The 17,946-nt window shown below is 40.8% G+C and overlaps 1 protein-coding gene across 4 annotated transcripts in view; it reads left to right on the forward strand.

Annotated features, from left to right (window-relative positions):
• The window catches only part of LOC137658429 (uncharacterized), a 93,613-nt gene that overhangs the window by 12,572 nt on the left and 63,095 nt on the right, over nt 1–17,946 (forward strand). For all 4 annotated transcript variants that reach the window (XM_068393139.1, XM_068393157.1, XM_068393165.1 and 1 more), the window contains exons 3-8: nt 3,188–3,323; nt 4,151–4,227; nt 4,487–4,631; nt 5,298–5,400; nt 7,664–8,460; nt 8,771–9,019. In XM_068393139.1, the coding sequence (XP_068249240.1) occupies nt 3,188–3,323; nt 4,151–4,227; nt 4,487–4,631; nt 5,298–5,400; nt 7,664–8,460; nt 8,771–9,019 (1,507 nt within the window). The remainder of the gene's footprint in view (nt 1–3,187; nt 3,324–4,150; nt 4,228–4,486; nt 4,632–5,297; nt 5,401–7,663; nt 8,461–8,770; nt 9,020–17,946) is intronic.

Genomic DNA, 17,946 nt, shown 5'->3' on the forward strand with positions numbered 1-17,946 from the left:
GGGATGCTCAGACAGGTCCTCAACAGGGTGAGACGGGCAGCCAACCTGTGGATGACTTTGGTAGCGCCCTGGTGGCTGTAGAGAGAGTGGTTCGCGGATCTAAAGGAACTGGCACGCCTTCCACCTTGGCCACTTCCAGACAGACCAGACCTTCTCCGGCAGCCTCACTTCCAAAGGTTCCACGAAAACCCTCGGTCCCTCCGCCTTTACGCGTGGAGGTTATCGAGCGTCTCCTGAAAAAGGAAGGATATTCGTCGAGGACGGCATCGAGGATGTCAGGGTACCTGAGACGTTCGTCAATCGCAGTGTACCAGGAGAAGTGGGCTACCTTTACTAAGGGGTGCTCCTCGAAGAACATCAGGCCGTTAGGGGCCTCCATTCACGAGATAGCAGACTTCCTGGTCTATCTCAGGGATGAAGTGGGCCCGTCCATCCCAGTCATTAAATGAGTCCGGTCAGCGCTGGGCCAAGTCTTCCTCCTGAAGGGCATCGACCTAGGTACCTCCAGACATATCTCGATGCTCATCAAGAGCTTCGAGCAGTCGTATTCCCCCCAAGCTGCTAGAGTGCCCCAGTGGGATGTGGCTAGGGTACTGAAGATGCTTTCGGAACCTCCCTTCGAGCCTCTCAAAGACATTCTAGGCAAGGAGCTCACCCTCAAGACAGTCATTCTGTTAGCTCTAGCATCAGCGAAAAAGAGTTGGTGAGATTCATGGCCTGTCTTACGAGATCTCACACCCGAAGGACTGGTGAGAAGCTACCTTCAGATTCTTACCCTCCTTCGTAGCCAAGACTCAGAATCCAGCTGTTTGGGACCCCAATTATTAAGGGTTCTCAGTGCCAGCTATCCTGCGTTCGGACAACCCGAGGGACAGTCAGGGCAGTACGGAAGTACCTAGAGAGGACGGCCAAACTTCGCCCCGAAACCAAGAGTCTGTTCATCTCCTCAGGACTGGTGAAGAAGCCGGTCTCCAAAATACGATCTCCTTCTGGCTACGCCAGGTGATTATGAAAGCCTACAGCAGTGCAGGGGTTCCCCTTCCAGGAAGGCCTAGACCCCATGACATTAGAGGACTGAGTACTTTGTTGGCCTTTGAAAGAAACATGGCAGTGGGCCAAATCCTGAGGACAGGTACATGGTCTAGACAGTCTACCTTTACGGCTCACTACTTAAAGGATTGTTCGAGGAGATCCTTGGACGGGTTCTCTCTCGGTCCCATCATTTCCACGCTCCAAACGATTCAAAGGTGTAACCCCGGGGAAGCCGCGGGCGGTAAGGCCAAGAGACACAGGTTCCTTCCTTACCCCTTTTTTTCCCCTATATGACCCTTAAATCCTTTAACTGCCATGAGATACACTGTCAGTGGAAGAATGCATCGCCAAGGTTTTTTGCAGAGGTGGGTCACTTAGACACTAGAGAGTTTTTGCGTGGTTTTCCCTATTTTCTCGTGTTTCCTTGGGGGTCAGCAGAACCTAGCCTCCTATCTAGGTTCCTTTTCTCTCCTCATCACGGTCTCTAGGTCCGGAAGGCCACTCCCACCTCCTAAGGTGTAAGTCTCCTAAGAAAGTAGTTCGAGGTAAGTACTCCATGTTGGAACAAATCACAAATTTTAAGTCATTTGTATTTTTCCTAACAGTAGTTACCTCGAACTACTTTCGGGTTATGTCCCGCCCATCCTGCCCCGAGTGCCTTACAGGACTTCGTAGAAACCTATCTGTCAAAAACTTACTGGAGCTTCAAACCTGAGCAAGCATGCTCTCTGACCCCGGGTCACCTCATGGCGTGTATCACTCCGCCAGAGGTTACCCCGCATAGAAAACGGGAGTAGGGTAAACTACACAAAATTCTGGTCGGTTGGGAGGAGATCCCAGATACTCCTAAGAAAGTAGTTTGAGGTAAGTACTATTTGGAAAAATACAAATCACTTAAAATTTGGGATTTTGTTGCAGAAAGGATACTTCTTCGTCAAGCATCTCACATTGCATAAGAACTATGAATTGGCCTCCTATCTAAGAGGGTTAACAATACAATTTTCTAATTTTTGTTTCCCAAGAAGATGATCTCTTATTTTACTGGAAATTTCCTCCATTCAAGTCCCAGCTCGTGTTTTTCAACTCCCCATGCTGCTAATTACACTTTAGATAGAGTGTGGGTTTCTTCTGGTAAAGAAAACTTCCTTGGGAGACAAAAAAAGGCTTAATAATCGAAAACAAAGGGGATTTTTGGTGCCAACCCTGGGCTTCTTACTGCTAGAAGGCAAGTAGGTTGGTCAAGGCACCACTCACCCATTGAGATACTACCACTAGAGAGTTATTGGGTTCTTTGAATAGCCAGATAGTACTACATTGGATCCCCTCTAGTTATGGCTCATTTTTCCTTTGCCTAAATATACACCGAATAGTCTGGCCTATTTTTTAGACATTCTTCTCTTTCCTCATACACCAGACTACACTAAAAATAATTGAAAAATTCTTCTACACTTCAGCGGTTGACTACTACACTGTTACTTGTGGCTACTTTCCACTAGGTAAAGGTATAGGAGACTTTAGTCATGGTAAGCAGCTCTTCTACAAGGACACACCAAGATAAAACCATTATTTTCCAGTCCTGGTAGTGTCATGGCCTCTGTACCATGGTCTTCCACTGTCTTAGATTTAGAGTTCTCTTGTTTGAGGTACTTGGGAATGCTATTCTATATGTTTCATTATTTCATTTCCTCACTGGGTTATATTCCCTGTTGGAGCCTTTGGACTTAATAGTAATACAGTAACAGTAATTCCTATTTAAAGGCATGAATTATTAAAGTGAAAGAAAATGGAACATTGTTAAATTTTTAAATTCTGGTAAGTCAAATCATCTGAGCTTCTGGGGACAAAGAAATATGAATCTCAGGTGAGTATAGAAATAAGAAATTTTATCATTAATATTTATTTCGTCGTTAAAGCTATTCGATACCATGCATTATCTCTCAAGGTAAATAAAAAACTACAGTATTTATTTTAGATTATTTTTTGCAATTCTATTTTAGTTTCTACATAAATTGTATATTTCCCAGTCTTACTCTGGTGGTCAGAGTGCATAATTCAGTACTGTACTTTCATTCTTTGTGTCTTAAACCTAAAATTGAAAGTTTTTAAAATGGTCTTTATCCCAAATGATTCTAATGCTGCCCTTTTTTTTTTATAGCTGCAACAGCAAATGCTGTCTGAACTCAGCTCATCAAATCAGTCCCAGGTAACAGTTACTCCAGTAGTCAAAAGGGAACCAAATGGACGGAAGCGTAGATCATCGTCGAAATTTGAGCCTAATTTAACTGAGGAAGGTGAGTGACTGACCCCTTAATGTAGGGATGATGGTGGGAAAGAAGAAGAGAGCAGATTTAGCGATGCCAGATGTAAAAAAATATAATTAGCTAATTTCAGTTGCTTTCTATAATTATTCTCAGATAATTGATGGGGGCTCTGTATCAATAATATTCGTGTATGGGATGGTTAGTTATACAAATTCATAATTGATCTGCTAATTTTTATTTCGATAACTCTTCATTTGCCGTCAACAGCTCACACCAAAGTTTAACCCTTTTAAATGGTGAAGGTTTAGTTAGGAAAGATATAAATTACTTTTAAAATTTAGGATTTTGTTATAAAAAAATATTTATTTCAAAGCTTATAGCAAGATGTTTGTTAGATACTTATTAAAATTATAATTTCAATTTTAAAAACCTATTTTAACCCTTTTACCCCCAAAGGACGTACTGGTACGTTTCTCAAAACACATTCCTTTACCCCCATGGACGTACCGGTACGTCCCTGCAAAAAACTGCTATTTATAATTTTTTTTTTTTTTTTGATAATTTTTTTGAGAAAATTCAGGCATTTTCCAAGAGAATGAGACCAACCTGACCTCTCTATGACGAGAATTAAGGCTGTTAGAGCAATTTGAAAAATATATACTGCAAAACTTGCTTGAATAAAAAATAACCCCTGGGGGCTAAGGGTTGGAAATTTTCAAATAGCCTGGGGGTAAAAGGGTTAAAGAACTTATAAAATTTCCCAATTCATCCGATGATACTATAACATTATGCTATTGACTATTTTAAGGCGTAGTACTTTGGGGAACTGAAACTGAGGTTTGACTTTAATCTTTCAGATAACAGTAAAAATGGAGAGGTCCAGTCCAAGAGAAAACGAACAGCTTTTAGTGAAAAACAGTATGAAATTCTGGAGGTATGTTGATATTGAACTTCCTATGACTGTTATTTTGTAGTAGAGTATTCTTTTCAGCAAGACTAAATAATTTTCAGCACTTGATGGGTTACTTTTCCTTTTAGAGCTCTTAGGCATATAGCATCCTGCCTTTCCAACCACAGTATGTCTGTAGCATAGCAAGTAATAATGGTAATAATATTTTAAGTAGTCAGGTTTTTACCTTTAGTTTTTTTTAATTTGTTATATATAATTTTAAATGTATTGTAATGCTTTTCAGACAACTTTTCAACATAACAACTTCCCTGAGCCCATAGACCAACATTGCATTGCCTTGCGGATCAAAACACCCTATCGAAGCATCAAGATGTGGTTTCAGAACAGGAGAGCGAGCATTAGGAAACGCATGATGCCAAAAGACAAGGGTAAGTTACTGAATCGGCTAAAGTCGTGGTGTTTTGGGTTTCTACGTCTCTAAAATTGTTTGATTTTATATTTTTTATGAAATTTTAATCTTTTGACTATAATATACAATCATGCAAGTCCTAGATTTTTTTATGAATTACAAAGTACATTGCAGTCTTAGGGAAATATATAAGTAATATAATTCAGCCAACTAAAAAAGAAAACAAGCCATTGAGAAAAACGCATACATAGCATCTGGAACTGACATGACCTGCTCTGATTAACACTTTCTAAGATTAACCCTTTTACCCCCAGCCTATTTGGAACTTTCCAACCCTTAACCCCCAGGGGTTATTTTTTATTCAAGCACATTTTGCAGTATATATTTTTCAAATTGCTCTAACAACCTTAATTTTTGTCATAGAGAGGTCAGGTTGGTCTCATTCTCTTGGTAAATGCCTGAAATTTCTCAAAAAATTATAAAAAAAAAAAATGTAAATAGCGGTTTTTTGCAAGGACGTACCGGTACGTCCATGGGGGTAAAGGGATGTGTTTTGTGAAACGTACCAGTACGTCCTTTGGGGGTAAAAGGGTTAAGGAGTTTTGATTCATGCCATATCATACGAGATACTCAACAATAAAATTTCACCAATGCCCCCTTTAAAGATCTTTTAATTCTTTCACAGGTAATGAGGAAGAACCGTCTGAAAGTAAACCTGCCAAGAACAACTGTGATCCTGATACCAGATGGTATTGTTCAGTGTGCCCTTCTACTTTCATTTCTAAAAAGTGAGTACAGTATTCTCCTTTTGTATTCAATATGTTCTGTACCAGCCATTTTTATTTCCAAGCTTAGAGATAAGTGAGTAATTTATATCTGGGTGTAAAACTTTTTGTTATTTTAGCTTGCAAAGATTTTTTTTTATACAAGTGGCAAGTATTTAGGAAGTGGTTGTATCCTAAATTGATTGACAGATCATGCCGTATACTTCTCAACATATGCCTTAACTTTACATAAAGCAATTCCCCTTATCATTTCTCGGTATATTCTTTAATGGTTTTATTACTTATGATAGTTTAACCTCTTTAGATGTTATATTATCTATGATCATTTTATCATGCCAAAATCCTCCAGTTCATATTAATTTTTTTCAATCAACTTTTAAGAATGATACATAAATCAACAAGGCAGGAGGTGGTACATACATACATATACCAAGGCACTTCCCCCAATTTGGGGGGTAGCCGACATCAACATATGAAACAAAAACAAAAAAGGGGACCTCTACTTTCTATGTTCCTCCCAGCCTAACAAGGGACTCAACCGAGTTCAGCTGGTACTGCTAGGGTGCCACAGCCCACCCTCCCCCGTTATCCACCACAGATGAAGCTTCATAATGCTGAATCCCCTACTGCTGCTACCTCCGCGGTCATCTAAGGCATCGGAGGAAGCAGCAGGAGGCGGTACTTTGTGTAATACTTTCTATCAAAGAATATGATAAATTTGAAATTTTTATTTTGGCTGTGGAATAAGCTTTATCAATGCTACAAGCAAAAACTTAAAATCTAAAAGTGAAGGGCCAGGAAGTTGTCTGGAGAAGCATAAATATAGGGAATTTGAGAAGGGAAAATGGAAGCCGTAGAATGAATAAGAGAGCAAAGTGAGCTCAAGCACAGGTGTGTGTGTGTGTGTGTAGGGGGGGGGGGGGTAGCAAGCTACCCTCCCTACCCCCCCGCTAACTAGCGGTGGGGTTGTAAACCCTCGTTTTAAAATTCTAATGGCTCGTCATTTCAGGTACGCCGAAAGTAATAACCCCTATTAAATAGCATGGTTTGTATGTCAGTTACGGAACAAAGTTGAATTTTTCTTTTTCTTCTTCGTTTGCCGGAAGGAGGGAAATTATTTACACTAGAATAGTGAATAGGAACATAGACCAAAAATAATTGCTGTACATAGACCAAAAACAATTGCTAAGTAGGATACCACTTGATGAATGGAAAGCATTATGGCTAACTCTTCACCTTTTTTCTTGCTGTAATTTGATCCTATATTTAGTACAATCTAATATTATTTTGATCTGGGAGATCCCTACACTTGTCAAATATGTTGTGAGCTATACACACACCGCCTCAACAGTTGATGAACATCTTATCAAACTAAGACCCATGCATTTGACAAAATCTTATTTCAGACTACCATAAAAAGCCTTATTAAAGACAGAAAAAAAAAACTACCGAACATAGCACCACACGTGAAATGTCAACCTATTGATTGTCTTGACTAAGGGATAATGAGAGATCCAAGATGGCGGCCTCTCATGGTCATAAATATTGGTATTATATATATTGGAGGGTCATATATATTGGAGGGTTTGTCATAGAAACCAGCTATTGATCCTCTAATATTTTAGTTTGTCAACAAAGCTGGACTTGCAAAGCTTATAGCATAGTGAATATCGGGTAAGAGTTATTGAAATATTCTTGGTTCACAGAATTTTCTTCATTTCATTACAGTAATACAGTACATTTAGCTTTTGGCAATTCATTAAAAGCTAAAGAAATTGAAGTAGTCAAGTTGGCAAGAAAGACCATTTTGATATATATACTATCAGCGGGGAAAGCACTATATTTCGCGTTGGACTTGAGTAAATAACGTTAAAAAAATAAGCAACGCAGATCTCTCATGAGCTTACAATTGGTAAATTGAGGTATTAGTAGAAATAATTGTAGAAATGTTTTCATGGAGGAAACATGCCAATGTAATTCACAGACTTTCGTTGAAGTTGACCTGGAATTGGAAAGGCATTGATAAAGTGCAGAGTAATTCTGAACAGTTAATTCATTTACCATCAGTGAATTGTTTAGTTGTAGGTGACAGCATATAAAGTTTTCCTGGGTCAAGCCTTTATTGAATGATCTTCTCTTCCATTCTTAATAGTCGGTTATTCCTCAAATACTGGCACAGTTAATCCAAAATATGACTCAAGGATTGAAGTTGTTCTTGTTTTTTGCTTATTGATAATAAAATTTATATTTTTTAAAAATTTTTCAGGTTTTTAGATGCCCATACTGAAGCTCATAAGAAGGAAACTCTTCGGTGTGCAAATTGCTCCATGTCTTTCACTCACAAAGTGTTGTTGGATACTCACAGGATATCAAAGTGCACATCCATATCTGGCGTAGATCTTTCCCATCTTGAAGACGAACGTAAGGAATTGAATCAAAGTCACGATAAGATCAATTTTATTAAAGCCTTAAACAACGATCCCAAAAGTTCCGAATCCACCTGTGTATCGTCAGCTATGCTCCCCCTCTTGTTACAGAAATTGCAAAAGCATCCAAAGAAAGAAAGCGACATTTCTTTGCTGCCGCCACTTATTGATTCTAATTCTCGAAGTCCAGGATCGATTGCAAAAGTAGAGAATCCAGTGCTCGTTCAACAGCAGCAGTTGATGCAACAGTTGCTGTTGGCACAGTTGCAACAAGCAGCTCAGTTGAAAGCTAAAAAGGAGTCTGAAGACCAGGAACCTACAAAAGAAACGGATAATGGAAATGGTTCTTTAACTTTAGGGGGCCTAACGATATTCCCGGTCAAATCATCAAAACCCACTGTCGACATCAAAGAAGAGCCCAAGCAATCCGTAGAAGAATTGTCAGATCTTGAGCCTTCGACTCTTCAGGATCAGATTACAAATATCCTCGAAAACCAAGGCATCAGGTCGTCCTTGAAGTCTGAGGATGACGAAGATTCCAAGTGTGGTACAAGAGAATCAATGAAAGAACAAATTCAAGCAATTCTGCGGCACCAAGAAGAGCAGAGAAAAAAATCTTTGAAAATGGTAGCTCAAGGTAAGGTCATTGTATTAGTTTTGTATTATTTTGTATTGATTTAAAGTACTGTATATAAGAATTAAGTGGATGCTCAGTAGCAACTACTTCATTGAGAGGAGAGATATATAGGATCCAGTCTACCAGCTTGGACTTCAACGGTACGAGAACAAACTGAAGTAGAGGATATTCTAACATGTAAGAAAAAGAAATGGACATTGGCAGGACATATAATGAGAATGACAGATAATAGATGGCCTTGGTGTCATATTTTTAATTTAAGAATGCACTATTTTTCTTCATATGAACCACAAATTTTGCTTGGATCTAGGTACCGGTACACAGGAGGAGGAGGCACTGGACCTGGAGAGTTTGAAGCGTCACCGCAGAAGAACGACAGTTTTTAATGAGGTGCAGTTGAGGACATTGTATATGCATTTCACTCATTGCAATTTTCCTGATCCTGCAATGTTCAAAATTATTGGTCATCTTGTGAAGTTAGATCCTCAAGTAATCAAAATATGGTTTCAGAATGAAAGATCTAGGCAGAGAAAACGTGCAATGCATATAGTCGATGAAGGTAAATTCTCTTTCCGTTGATTATAGTAGTGTATCACTTTTCATATGAATATTTCATGTTGAATTTATATTGATTCATAGCTGTATTGTGTAAAAATCCAGAAATCTCATTCTAGCATAGTAAAAATGATTGTCTCAGTAAATAGTGCATAAGCATATGGGTCCCAAGGTACCTATAGGGAACCATGTCAATTCTATTAAGTCTGCACTTTGGTTCACACTTTACAGCCATCCCCAAACTTTTTATTATCCATAGTAGTCAATTCCTCTATTTGATCTTTTCTTTCTCTTTTCCATACACTATTCTTTTACATGTAGTGTGCATTGATTTTATAACATCTTGTAAATTATAGTGATTTTGTGTTCTATTTGATGAACTTTTCACCACATTCCTGTTAGCATTTCGGAAATGTTTTAGAACATTTTTTATTATTCACTCCTGTTTGTTTCTTTTAACACATTAGAATGTATGTTTCCTTTTTTTATTAATAGTTAAGCTTTAGCATTAAGTCTACTTTTCCATATTTTGTTACATTTAAAACTTCCCTCAGGAATCCTGGTCTATGCTAAACACTTTCAAACAGCTTTGCTACACTTCAGTTCTGGTCCCAGATACCAATCGACCAATAAGTGATAGTGAATACCAGATGTTTACCAGTGGTCTAAAATGTGATACAGTGAACCCTCGCTACTTCGCGGTTCGACAATCGCGGATTCACCACTTCGCGGGGTTTTCCCATAACCCATATATATATACATATCGCGGATTTTCCGGAAAATTCGAAAATACCGCGAAATCTGAAGATAACCAAATACGATATTTTGTTACCTGTAATTCCATTAATACTGTAATTATAGTAATATCTGCTCTTACTGATTGTTCATTGCATTACATATGATATATAATTCAGCACAGAAAGAAATAAAACACGAAAAGAGAATGTGATCATACGATAATTCAGTACGTAGTAAAATTAAATCGAACATGAAACGCAAATCAGATGCAGTCATACCATATTAGAATGGTGTGTACTGTAATGGATGTGCTTCTTTTCCATGAATCTTTTGTACGTAGTACAGTACTGCATCCAATAATATTCTTTGTTGCAAAAATCACATTTCGAATAAGTACTGTAAGCGTACGAGAGAGAGAGAGAGAGAGAGAGAGAGAGAGAGAGAGAGAGAGAGAGAGAGAGAGAGAGAGAGAGAGAGGCGTAAAATAGCGTACGTACGTAAATTTTTATTATTATTGTTATTATTATTATTATTGTTGTTGTTGTTAATAAAATTATTATTGTTATTATTATTAATCATTATTATTATTATTATTACTGTACAGTATTATTATCATTATTTATTATTATTACGGTATTGTACTTAATCTACGTACGTTCAGTGTGCGCGGGTCATCTTCTATGAGTAACCAACGCACCATAGTACTGTATAAGACGGGTTGTGATTGGTTCAAGCGCTGATAGATGACGAATCAAAACTCAAGTTTTGTTATCTAGCCTGTGATTGGTGTTTTGCCCGCATCTCCAACCCGCAGCATCAAAGTTCTCGCGGGACTGATCGTTCACTTTCTCTTTCCGCGTATTGCTGAGTAGACGTTCTTAAGTTTGTGAAGTTGAATCTGTGCTGTGTGCGACTGTTTTAAGTTGAACTTTTTGTTGAACTTTCTGTTACAATGGCTCCCAAGCGTTCTGCTTCTAGTAAGGCTGGTAGTGAGCCTAAACGCCACCGAAGAATGATGACGATAGCTGAGAAGGTTACGCTTCTCGACATGTTAAAAGATGGTAGAAGTTACGCGGCCGCCGGCCGCCATTTTGGCATCAACGAATCCACCGTTCGCTACATCAGGAAGGACGAGGCGAACATTAGAAAGACTGCTGCAATCACCTTTAGCAGATCAGCGAAGCGAGTCGTTACAACGCGTAATAAAACGATCGTACGCATGGAAGGTGCTTTAGCTGTGTGGATTGCCGACTGTCGGAAGAAGAACATAGCGTTGGATACGAACACCATCCGAACAAAGGCTTTGAGCTTGTATGAGAATTTTGCGGCAAAGGAACCTCATGACGACGATGGCGACCATGCTGAAGAAGATGATGATGTAGATGATCCTCAACCAGGGACCTCCACTGATTCCCAGCGTCAGAAACAACGTTTTTCCGCCAGCAAAGGATGGTTCGCAAAGTTTCAGAAACGCTTCGCCCTGAAAAGCATTTCCCTGCATGGGGAGTCTGCTTCCGCTGACACTGCCGCTGCTGAAACTTACGTGAACCAGACTTTCAAGAACATTATCGCTGAAGGTGGATACAAGCCGGAACAAGTGTTTAATATGGATGAAACCGGCTTGTTTTGGAAGAGAATGCCGTCGCGAACTTTCCTGTTCAAAGAGGAAGCCAAAGCCTCTGGCTTTAAGGCATTCAAGGATCGCGTTACCCTCGTGATGTGTGGCAATGCTGCTGGATTTTTGTTAAAGCCGGGGCTTATTTATAAGTCGAAAAATCCTCGCGCTTTGAAAAACAAAAATAAGAATCTCCTTCCCGTGTACTGGATGCATAATCAAAAGGCATGGATTACGAAGATGCTGACCTCCAACTGGTTCCACCAGTGTTTCATCCCGCAAGTCCATGAATATCTCTTAGAGAAGGGCTTGCCATTCAAGATCCTTCTCCTTATGGATAACGCTGGTGGACACGCAACTGACCTGTCGCGTGAGGGCGTTCAGGTTGAGTTCCTGCCACCCAACACCACGTCATTAATTCAACCAATGGACCAGGGGGTTATCAGGGCGTTCAAGGCCCTCTACACGAAGAATACCTTGGCGGACCTCGTTGCGTGTGTGGATGCTGCCCAAGATGACGAGGATGAAGACTTCAACTTGAAGGCGTACTGGCGGCAGTACACCATAGCCACGTGCCTGCAGAATATTCAAAAGGCACTTCAAGAGATGAAACCTGCAACCGTAAATGCGAGCTGGAAGAAGCTGTGGCCCGATATTGTTTACGACGACAAGGGATTTACTCCGTCGGAAATCCAACACTCTGCAATACGGAAATCTGTGCAGTTGGCTGCCATAATTGGGGGTGACGGGTTTGGCGACATGACGACTGAAGACGTCGACGAGTTGTTGGACTGCCATTCCCAGCCCCTAACTGACGCAGATCTCGAAGACCTGACGAAATCGGCAAGTGAGGAAGAGAGTGAGGGTACCCAGGAAGAGACCCAAGAAAATGTAGAAGAAACGGGCTTAACATTAGAACGGCTCGCCAAGTTCTGCAACCATATGAAGGAGGCGAAAGAAATGTTGCAAGAGTGGGACGAGGATATGGTTCGCTCGATGCAATTCTGCAACAAGGTCGATGACATCACGACTCCCTACAGGATGCTCTTGGATCGAAAAAAGAAGCAGCGGCAACAACTTCCGATCACAATGTTTTTTCAGCCTCGCAAAAAAGAGCCAGTTCCTCCTGCTAGTACGCCTTCGGAAGAAATTGAAGAAGTTGAAGAGGTGTCCCAGGAAAAGACACCTCCGTCTGAAGAGACGTAAAATACTATCATTGACTGCACAGTAGAACACATCATCAGCTTCATCATCATCATTTCTACTGTGCAGCAAATTCATCGCCATCGTCATTCAAGTTTTTCTGGAACTTCTTTCGTGGTGAGTACAGTAACAATCTTTATTTTTTACTTTAACCTGTTTTATAGTTTAGTACTGTACGTACTGTATGCATTAAGTTAAAGGGAAGGTTTTAAAAGTCTACATGTTGTAACCTATCATATTTTTTTTGTTTAAAATTTACATTTACGTACGTAAAACAATCTCTCTCTCTCTCTCTCTCTCTCTCTCTCTCTCTCTCTCTCTCTCTCTCTCTCTCTCTCTCTCTCTCTCTCTCTCAAATTGTTTTCCTGCTTTGCTACGTACAAGTACTGTATAATTTATATTTGTAAGGTAACATATTTTGTAAATGCTTTGTACTGTAAATACTGTATGTACTGTATCATTATTTATCACTATCATCATGCGTGTTAAATGCCTTGTTTGTTCTGAGCGTGGTTGTTTACTGAGCGTACACGCCGTCGTTTCAGGCGGCGTCATAAAGAAAAAGATTTCATTTGGAAGTCCTAAGAAAAATACGTAAACTAAAACATTGGTAATAAAAAAATCAACATACAGTACTGTATAATCAATATAATCGATGCAAAAACTAACCATACGTACATATATGTGTACACTAAATGAGTTTGTTTCTTCATTATGATCAGAGATGAACGTAAACAAAACATTGGTTGCCATTTTTTATCGTGCTTTTTAGGTGTTTAGGAAACACATGATATAAAATCGCCTTTAATATTTGTGCCTGTTTTAGTTTAGGGTGCTGTAGTACATGCATTAAGTGTTCTGTACATTACAGGGTGTAAAGGGTGGTTTGTTAACAGTACTACGTACAAGGGAAGGTTTTAAAAGTCCGAATATACATGTTAAATAAATAGGTAAATATGCTGTCACTACTTCGCGGATTTTCACCTATCGCGCCCGTGTCTGGAACCTATCTACCGCGATAAACGAGGGTTCACTGTAATTGATACTTGTTCATGATTTAATAAGCACCACAGGTGACCTTATTATAAACATCTTTACTATTGTTTGGCGCTATTTGTATATTTGTTTCACTGTCCCTTTAACCTGATTTTCAATTTTTCAATATTAAACTTACCCGATAATCATGTAGCTGTCAACTCCGTTGCCCGACAGAATTCTACGGGAGGGATACGCCAGCTATCACTATACTAGAAGGGGGTGTACTCACAAGCGCCACCTGTGGCCAGGTACTACAGTACTTGTTGTTGACGCCACCTCACTTTTTTCTCTGTCGTGCTTCCGGCAAGACGTTCTTGGATACTCTTATGATTTTGGAGTATTGTTCACGGTTTGGTGAAGTATTTCTCTAAAATTTGCAGCTATTCGCTGTACTGGAAACTTCTATGTTAGCTTAGCTAGCTTTTGGAATTAATTTAATTATTATGGTGACGAAGAGAGTATGAACTCTCTTTCACCTTTAAATGGCCGACCCTTCCCTTAGACGGAAGTGTTGGTGTCTAAGAGAGTATAGACTCTCTTTCTTAATTTTGTTATAGATTTATTTTATATCTCTCCGCCTTTTATAGGCCTCTTCGATTAACTTCCTTTTATTATAAACTTATTAAAATTAATTTTTATATTTGTTTATATTCGACCTTTCCTAATAGTAGGCGGTCTTTTCTTGGTACCGAAGTTAATTAACATTGAGCCCGTCATTTCGGTTTTACCTGTTAACATATTATGCTATTTTAATGTTTTTGAAAGAATTTCTTTGATAGTCTCGTACTGTTTTCAAAGTTGAACTAACGTTTTGTTTTGTCTCTGCAGTTGTTGACGTTCAGAACGTTCAACTTGCGTTCTATCGTTACGATAGAGAGAGAATTTTCACGGTGTCACGTTGCAGTAGAGTAACCGTGTCTAGCGTTTTGTTCATTCTTTCTTAACTTAATGGTTTTAATTCTAATAAAGGAACTTTTCATTTTGAGAAATATTTTCCTTTAACAATAATATGTTTTAACGATATATATGATTGGGCTCTTCTCTCAGGTTCTAAGTCAAGAGAGAGAGAGAGAGAGAGAGATAGAGACGGAGGGAGAAAGAGGAGGATAAACGTTTCGTTCAAGCGAGTAACGTTGTTATCGTTTTTGCTCTTCTCCCTAGTCTCTTTAGGGGAAGAAGGTAAACGTTTCTAGAGAATTTAAACGTAGTTTATTTGATCTAGTGTTTAGTCTCTTTCCAGCCACTGAATTATTTATCTTTCATTAGATTTTTCTGTTACATTGTAATTCTGTTTTCGCAATTACTAACTTTTGAGAAAGGATAGAATTGCGTGTTTCAGGTACAAACCACTTATAGTTTCGAGTTCAGTGAAATAAGTGCAAACAGAAAATCAAAAGTGATAAGTGATTAGCGCAAAGTGTCAGTGTTGTGCGTGAGGGTACTTCTGTGCGTGCCAGTCGTCCTCCCAGTCCGGGACCTCTTGCAAGCTCCCAAGCCCAGGGGAGAAGCAATGTCGAAGGGCAAAAGGATTCGGCAGGCCTTGATCGGCGCACAGAAGTATCCTCGGTGGTTGCGGGCGTGTCTTACAGAGACCGTCACTCTCACCCGCAGACGATTGAGCCCTTATTTTGCTCGTCTGCAGAAGAAATTTCGGGGAGAAAACGCTGGTCTCAGGTCTCAAGACCTCTTAAACGTAAAGTCCAGACCTATGCCAGACGTACGAAGTTAGAGTTCTACAACCCGGATGCAGTCATTGGGTTAGCTCTGACTCTCCGCAGTCATCAGGTGACTGCACACCTCCTAAGAGAGGTAAGGTGATGCCGTAACAGACCTCATCTTCTGTTAAGGCTTTGCCTCAGCAGACCTTAGCGTCTGCCGACCCCAAGATGACTTTGCTGCAGTCCATGCAGTCACAGCTTGCGGTCTTAATGCGTGAGTGTCAGGCTGAGAAGGTTACACCTCCTCCTGCGATCGCTCCGCCTCACCGCAGTCCAGTCTGCCAGGCGTACGATGTTGAGGTTCCTCAGGATACCTTACCGCGTACTGAGTTGCCAGTTACCAGCGGTGTGCAGCAACCTCCGCCTTCCTTAAGGCAACCTCAGCAATGGGAGCAGGAATCTTATGCCTTACTTCCTCCGCTTCTGCTTGCAGTTCCACCAGAGAGGCAACAATCTCTTGAGGTACGACTACCTCTTCCATCAATGAGGCAGCCACCTCAGCACTCGCTGCAGCTTAGGCTAGCTCCTCAGGAACCTCAACTCGCGAGACAAGAACTGCGTTCTGCGCAGCCGCTACATCAACTCTCGCAGTTCACACCTCAGGAACCTTAACTTGTTCCTCAGGAACCTGCTACTGCGCATCCGCAACCCTTACAGCAAGCGCAACTCATGAGGCAGCAACCTCATGCTATGAGTCAGCCACCTCAACGCATGCATCTGCCACTTTCTCCTCAACTTGAGAAATTACAAATGACAATAATAACACCTCATTACTTTCATAACTTGCATTTGTAATCATATACATGTATGCCTACACAAACATTATGATAATGGAGGTTATTTGTCTTACTTATATAAAAATATATATGTATTCCTTGCAATATATTTTTAACAATATCGCAAAATATGGCAAAAATATCTTCAAAACAAAAATGAATCATGAGTTATGAATGTAAGGTAAATATTATGTTGATATTAAAACCCCATGCAAGCATGCATGAAGCACTCTAGCACTGGTCATGGAATTTCTGAGAAATGTTAAACGCCATGCAACACGCTCTGCTTACCTTACAGCATGCTCTACATACAGCATGCTCTGCATACAGCATGCTCTGCATACAGCATGCTCTGCATACAACATGCTCTGCATACAGCATGCTCTGCATTCAGCATGCTCTGCATACAACATGCTCTTCATACAGCATGCTCTTCATACAGCATGCTCTGCATACAGCATGCTCTGCATACAACATGCTCTGCATACAGCATGCTCTGCATTCAGCATGCTCTGCATACAACATGCTCTGCATACAGCATGCTCTGCATTCAGCATGCTCTGCATACAACATGCTCTACATACAGCATGCTCTGCATACAGCATGCTCTGCATACCTTACCGCATGCTTCTCAGTCATACATCTTTGGTTGTTGCCAACTCACTAGACTGTCAAGCAGTTTCATAACGTTGCCTTCTAGTCTGCTGCTTTTGCACCATTGAAACCCTCACTGAGAGAACTTAACTTTTCTCGGATATGGTCCCTGTAGATGAGAAAGTGCTTTTCTCCCTCCTTCTGATATTCCCTTGAGGACTCTGTCATTTGGAGAGGAGCCTTTAGCTGCGTAGCCTCCTATGGACTTTTATTTAAGCATAACATGCTTCCAGGGAAGGTAATGGTTCCACTTCAGTCACTAACCCCGTCTGTTACCACACCTGCTCCCTTAGACCTTGAGCTGTGTTGCAAGACATGCAGTCCAAGCTTAGTCCTTGTTAAAGGATTTTTTGTTTACGGAGTCAGTGTGTCACTGGGAAGACGTTCAACAACCAGCAGAAGTGACTTGTTGTGACGCAGTGCGGCAACCTCAGCAACCCGATAAGGAGTTGTCTGTACGACCCAGACAGTCTAGACAGCTTCGGGTTGTCACTGTACTTCCTCGCTTCCCCATGGTTGACAGTTCACAGACTGTGCAGCAGTACCATGATCTTGTGTCCGGCTCCGTCAGACGACTGGCTTTTAAGAGCTCTCACAAGTCGTCGCTGTCTGGAGATTCTCAGATGGACTATGGATTTGACCAAGGAACTGGGCCTCCTGGTCAATTTTGAGGAGTCTCAGCTCATCCCATCCCAGACCATTGTCTCCCTGGGTATGGATCTTCAGAGTCGAGCTTTTCGGGCTTTTCCGTCGGCCCCAAGGATCTTCCAAGCCCTAGAATGCATCCAGAGCATGCTGAGAAGGAACCGATGCTCAGTCAGGTAGTGGATGAGTCTAACAGGGACACTTTCATCGCTGGCCCTGTTCATCGTGTTAGGGAGAATCCTCCTCCCCCCTTCAGTATCATCTAGCTGCTCACTGGATAAAGGACATGACGCTAGAGACGGTCTCAGTTCCTGTTTACGAAGAGAGGAGGTCTTCTCTCGCGTGGTGTAAGAACAGCTTTCTTCTCAAGGAAGTCTACCTTTGGCTGTTCAGAAACCCGACCGCCGTTTCCTCTCGGACACATCAGACACGGGCTGGGGTGCGACTTTGGACGGACAGGAATGATCGAGAACATGGAATCAGGAGCAAAGGACACTTCACATCAATTGCAGGAGTTGTTGGCGGTTCTTCTGGCCTTGATAAA

This window comes from Palaemon carinicauda, chromosome 1, assembly GCF_036898095.1.
Source record: "Palaemon carinicauda isolate YSFRI2023 chromosome 1, ASM3689809v2, whole genome shotgun sequence".
NCBI classification, from domain to species: domain Eukaryota; kingdom Metazoa; phylum Arthropoda; class Malacostraca; order Decapoda; family Palaemonidae; genus Palaemon; species Palaemon carinicauda.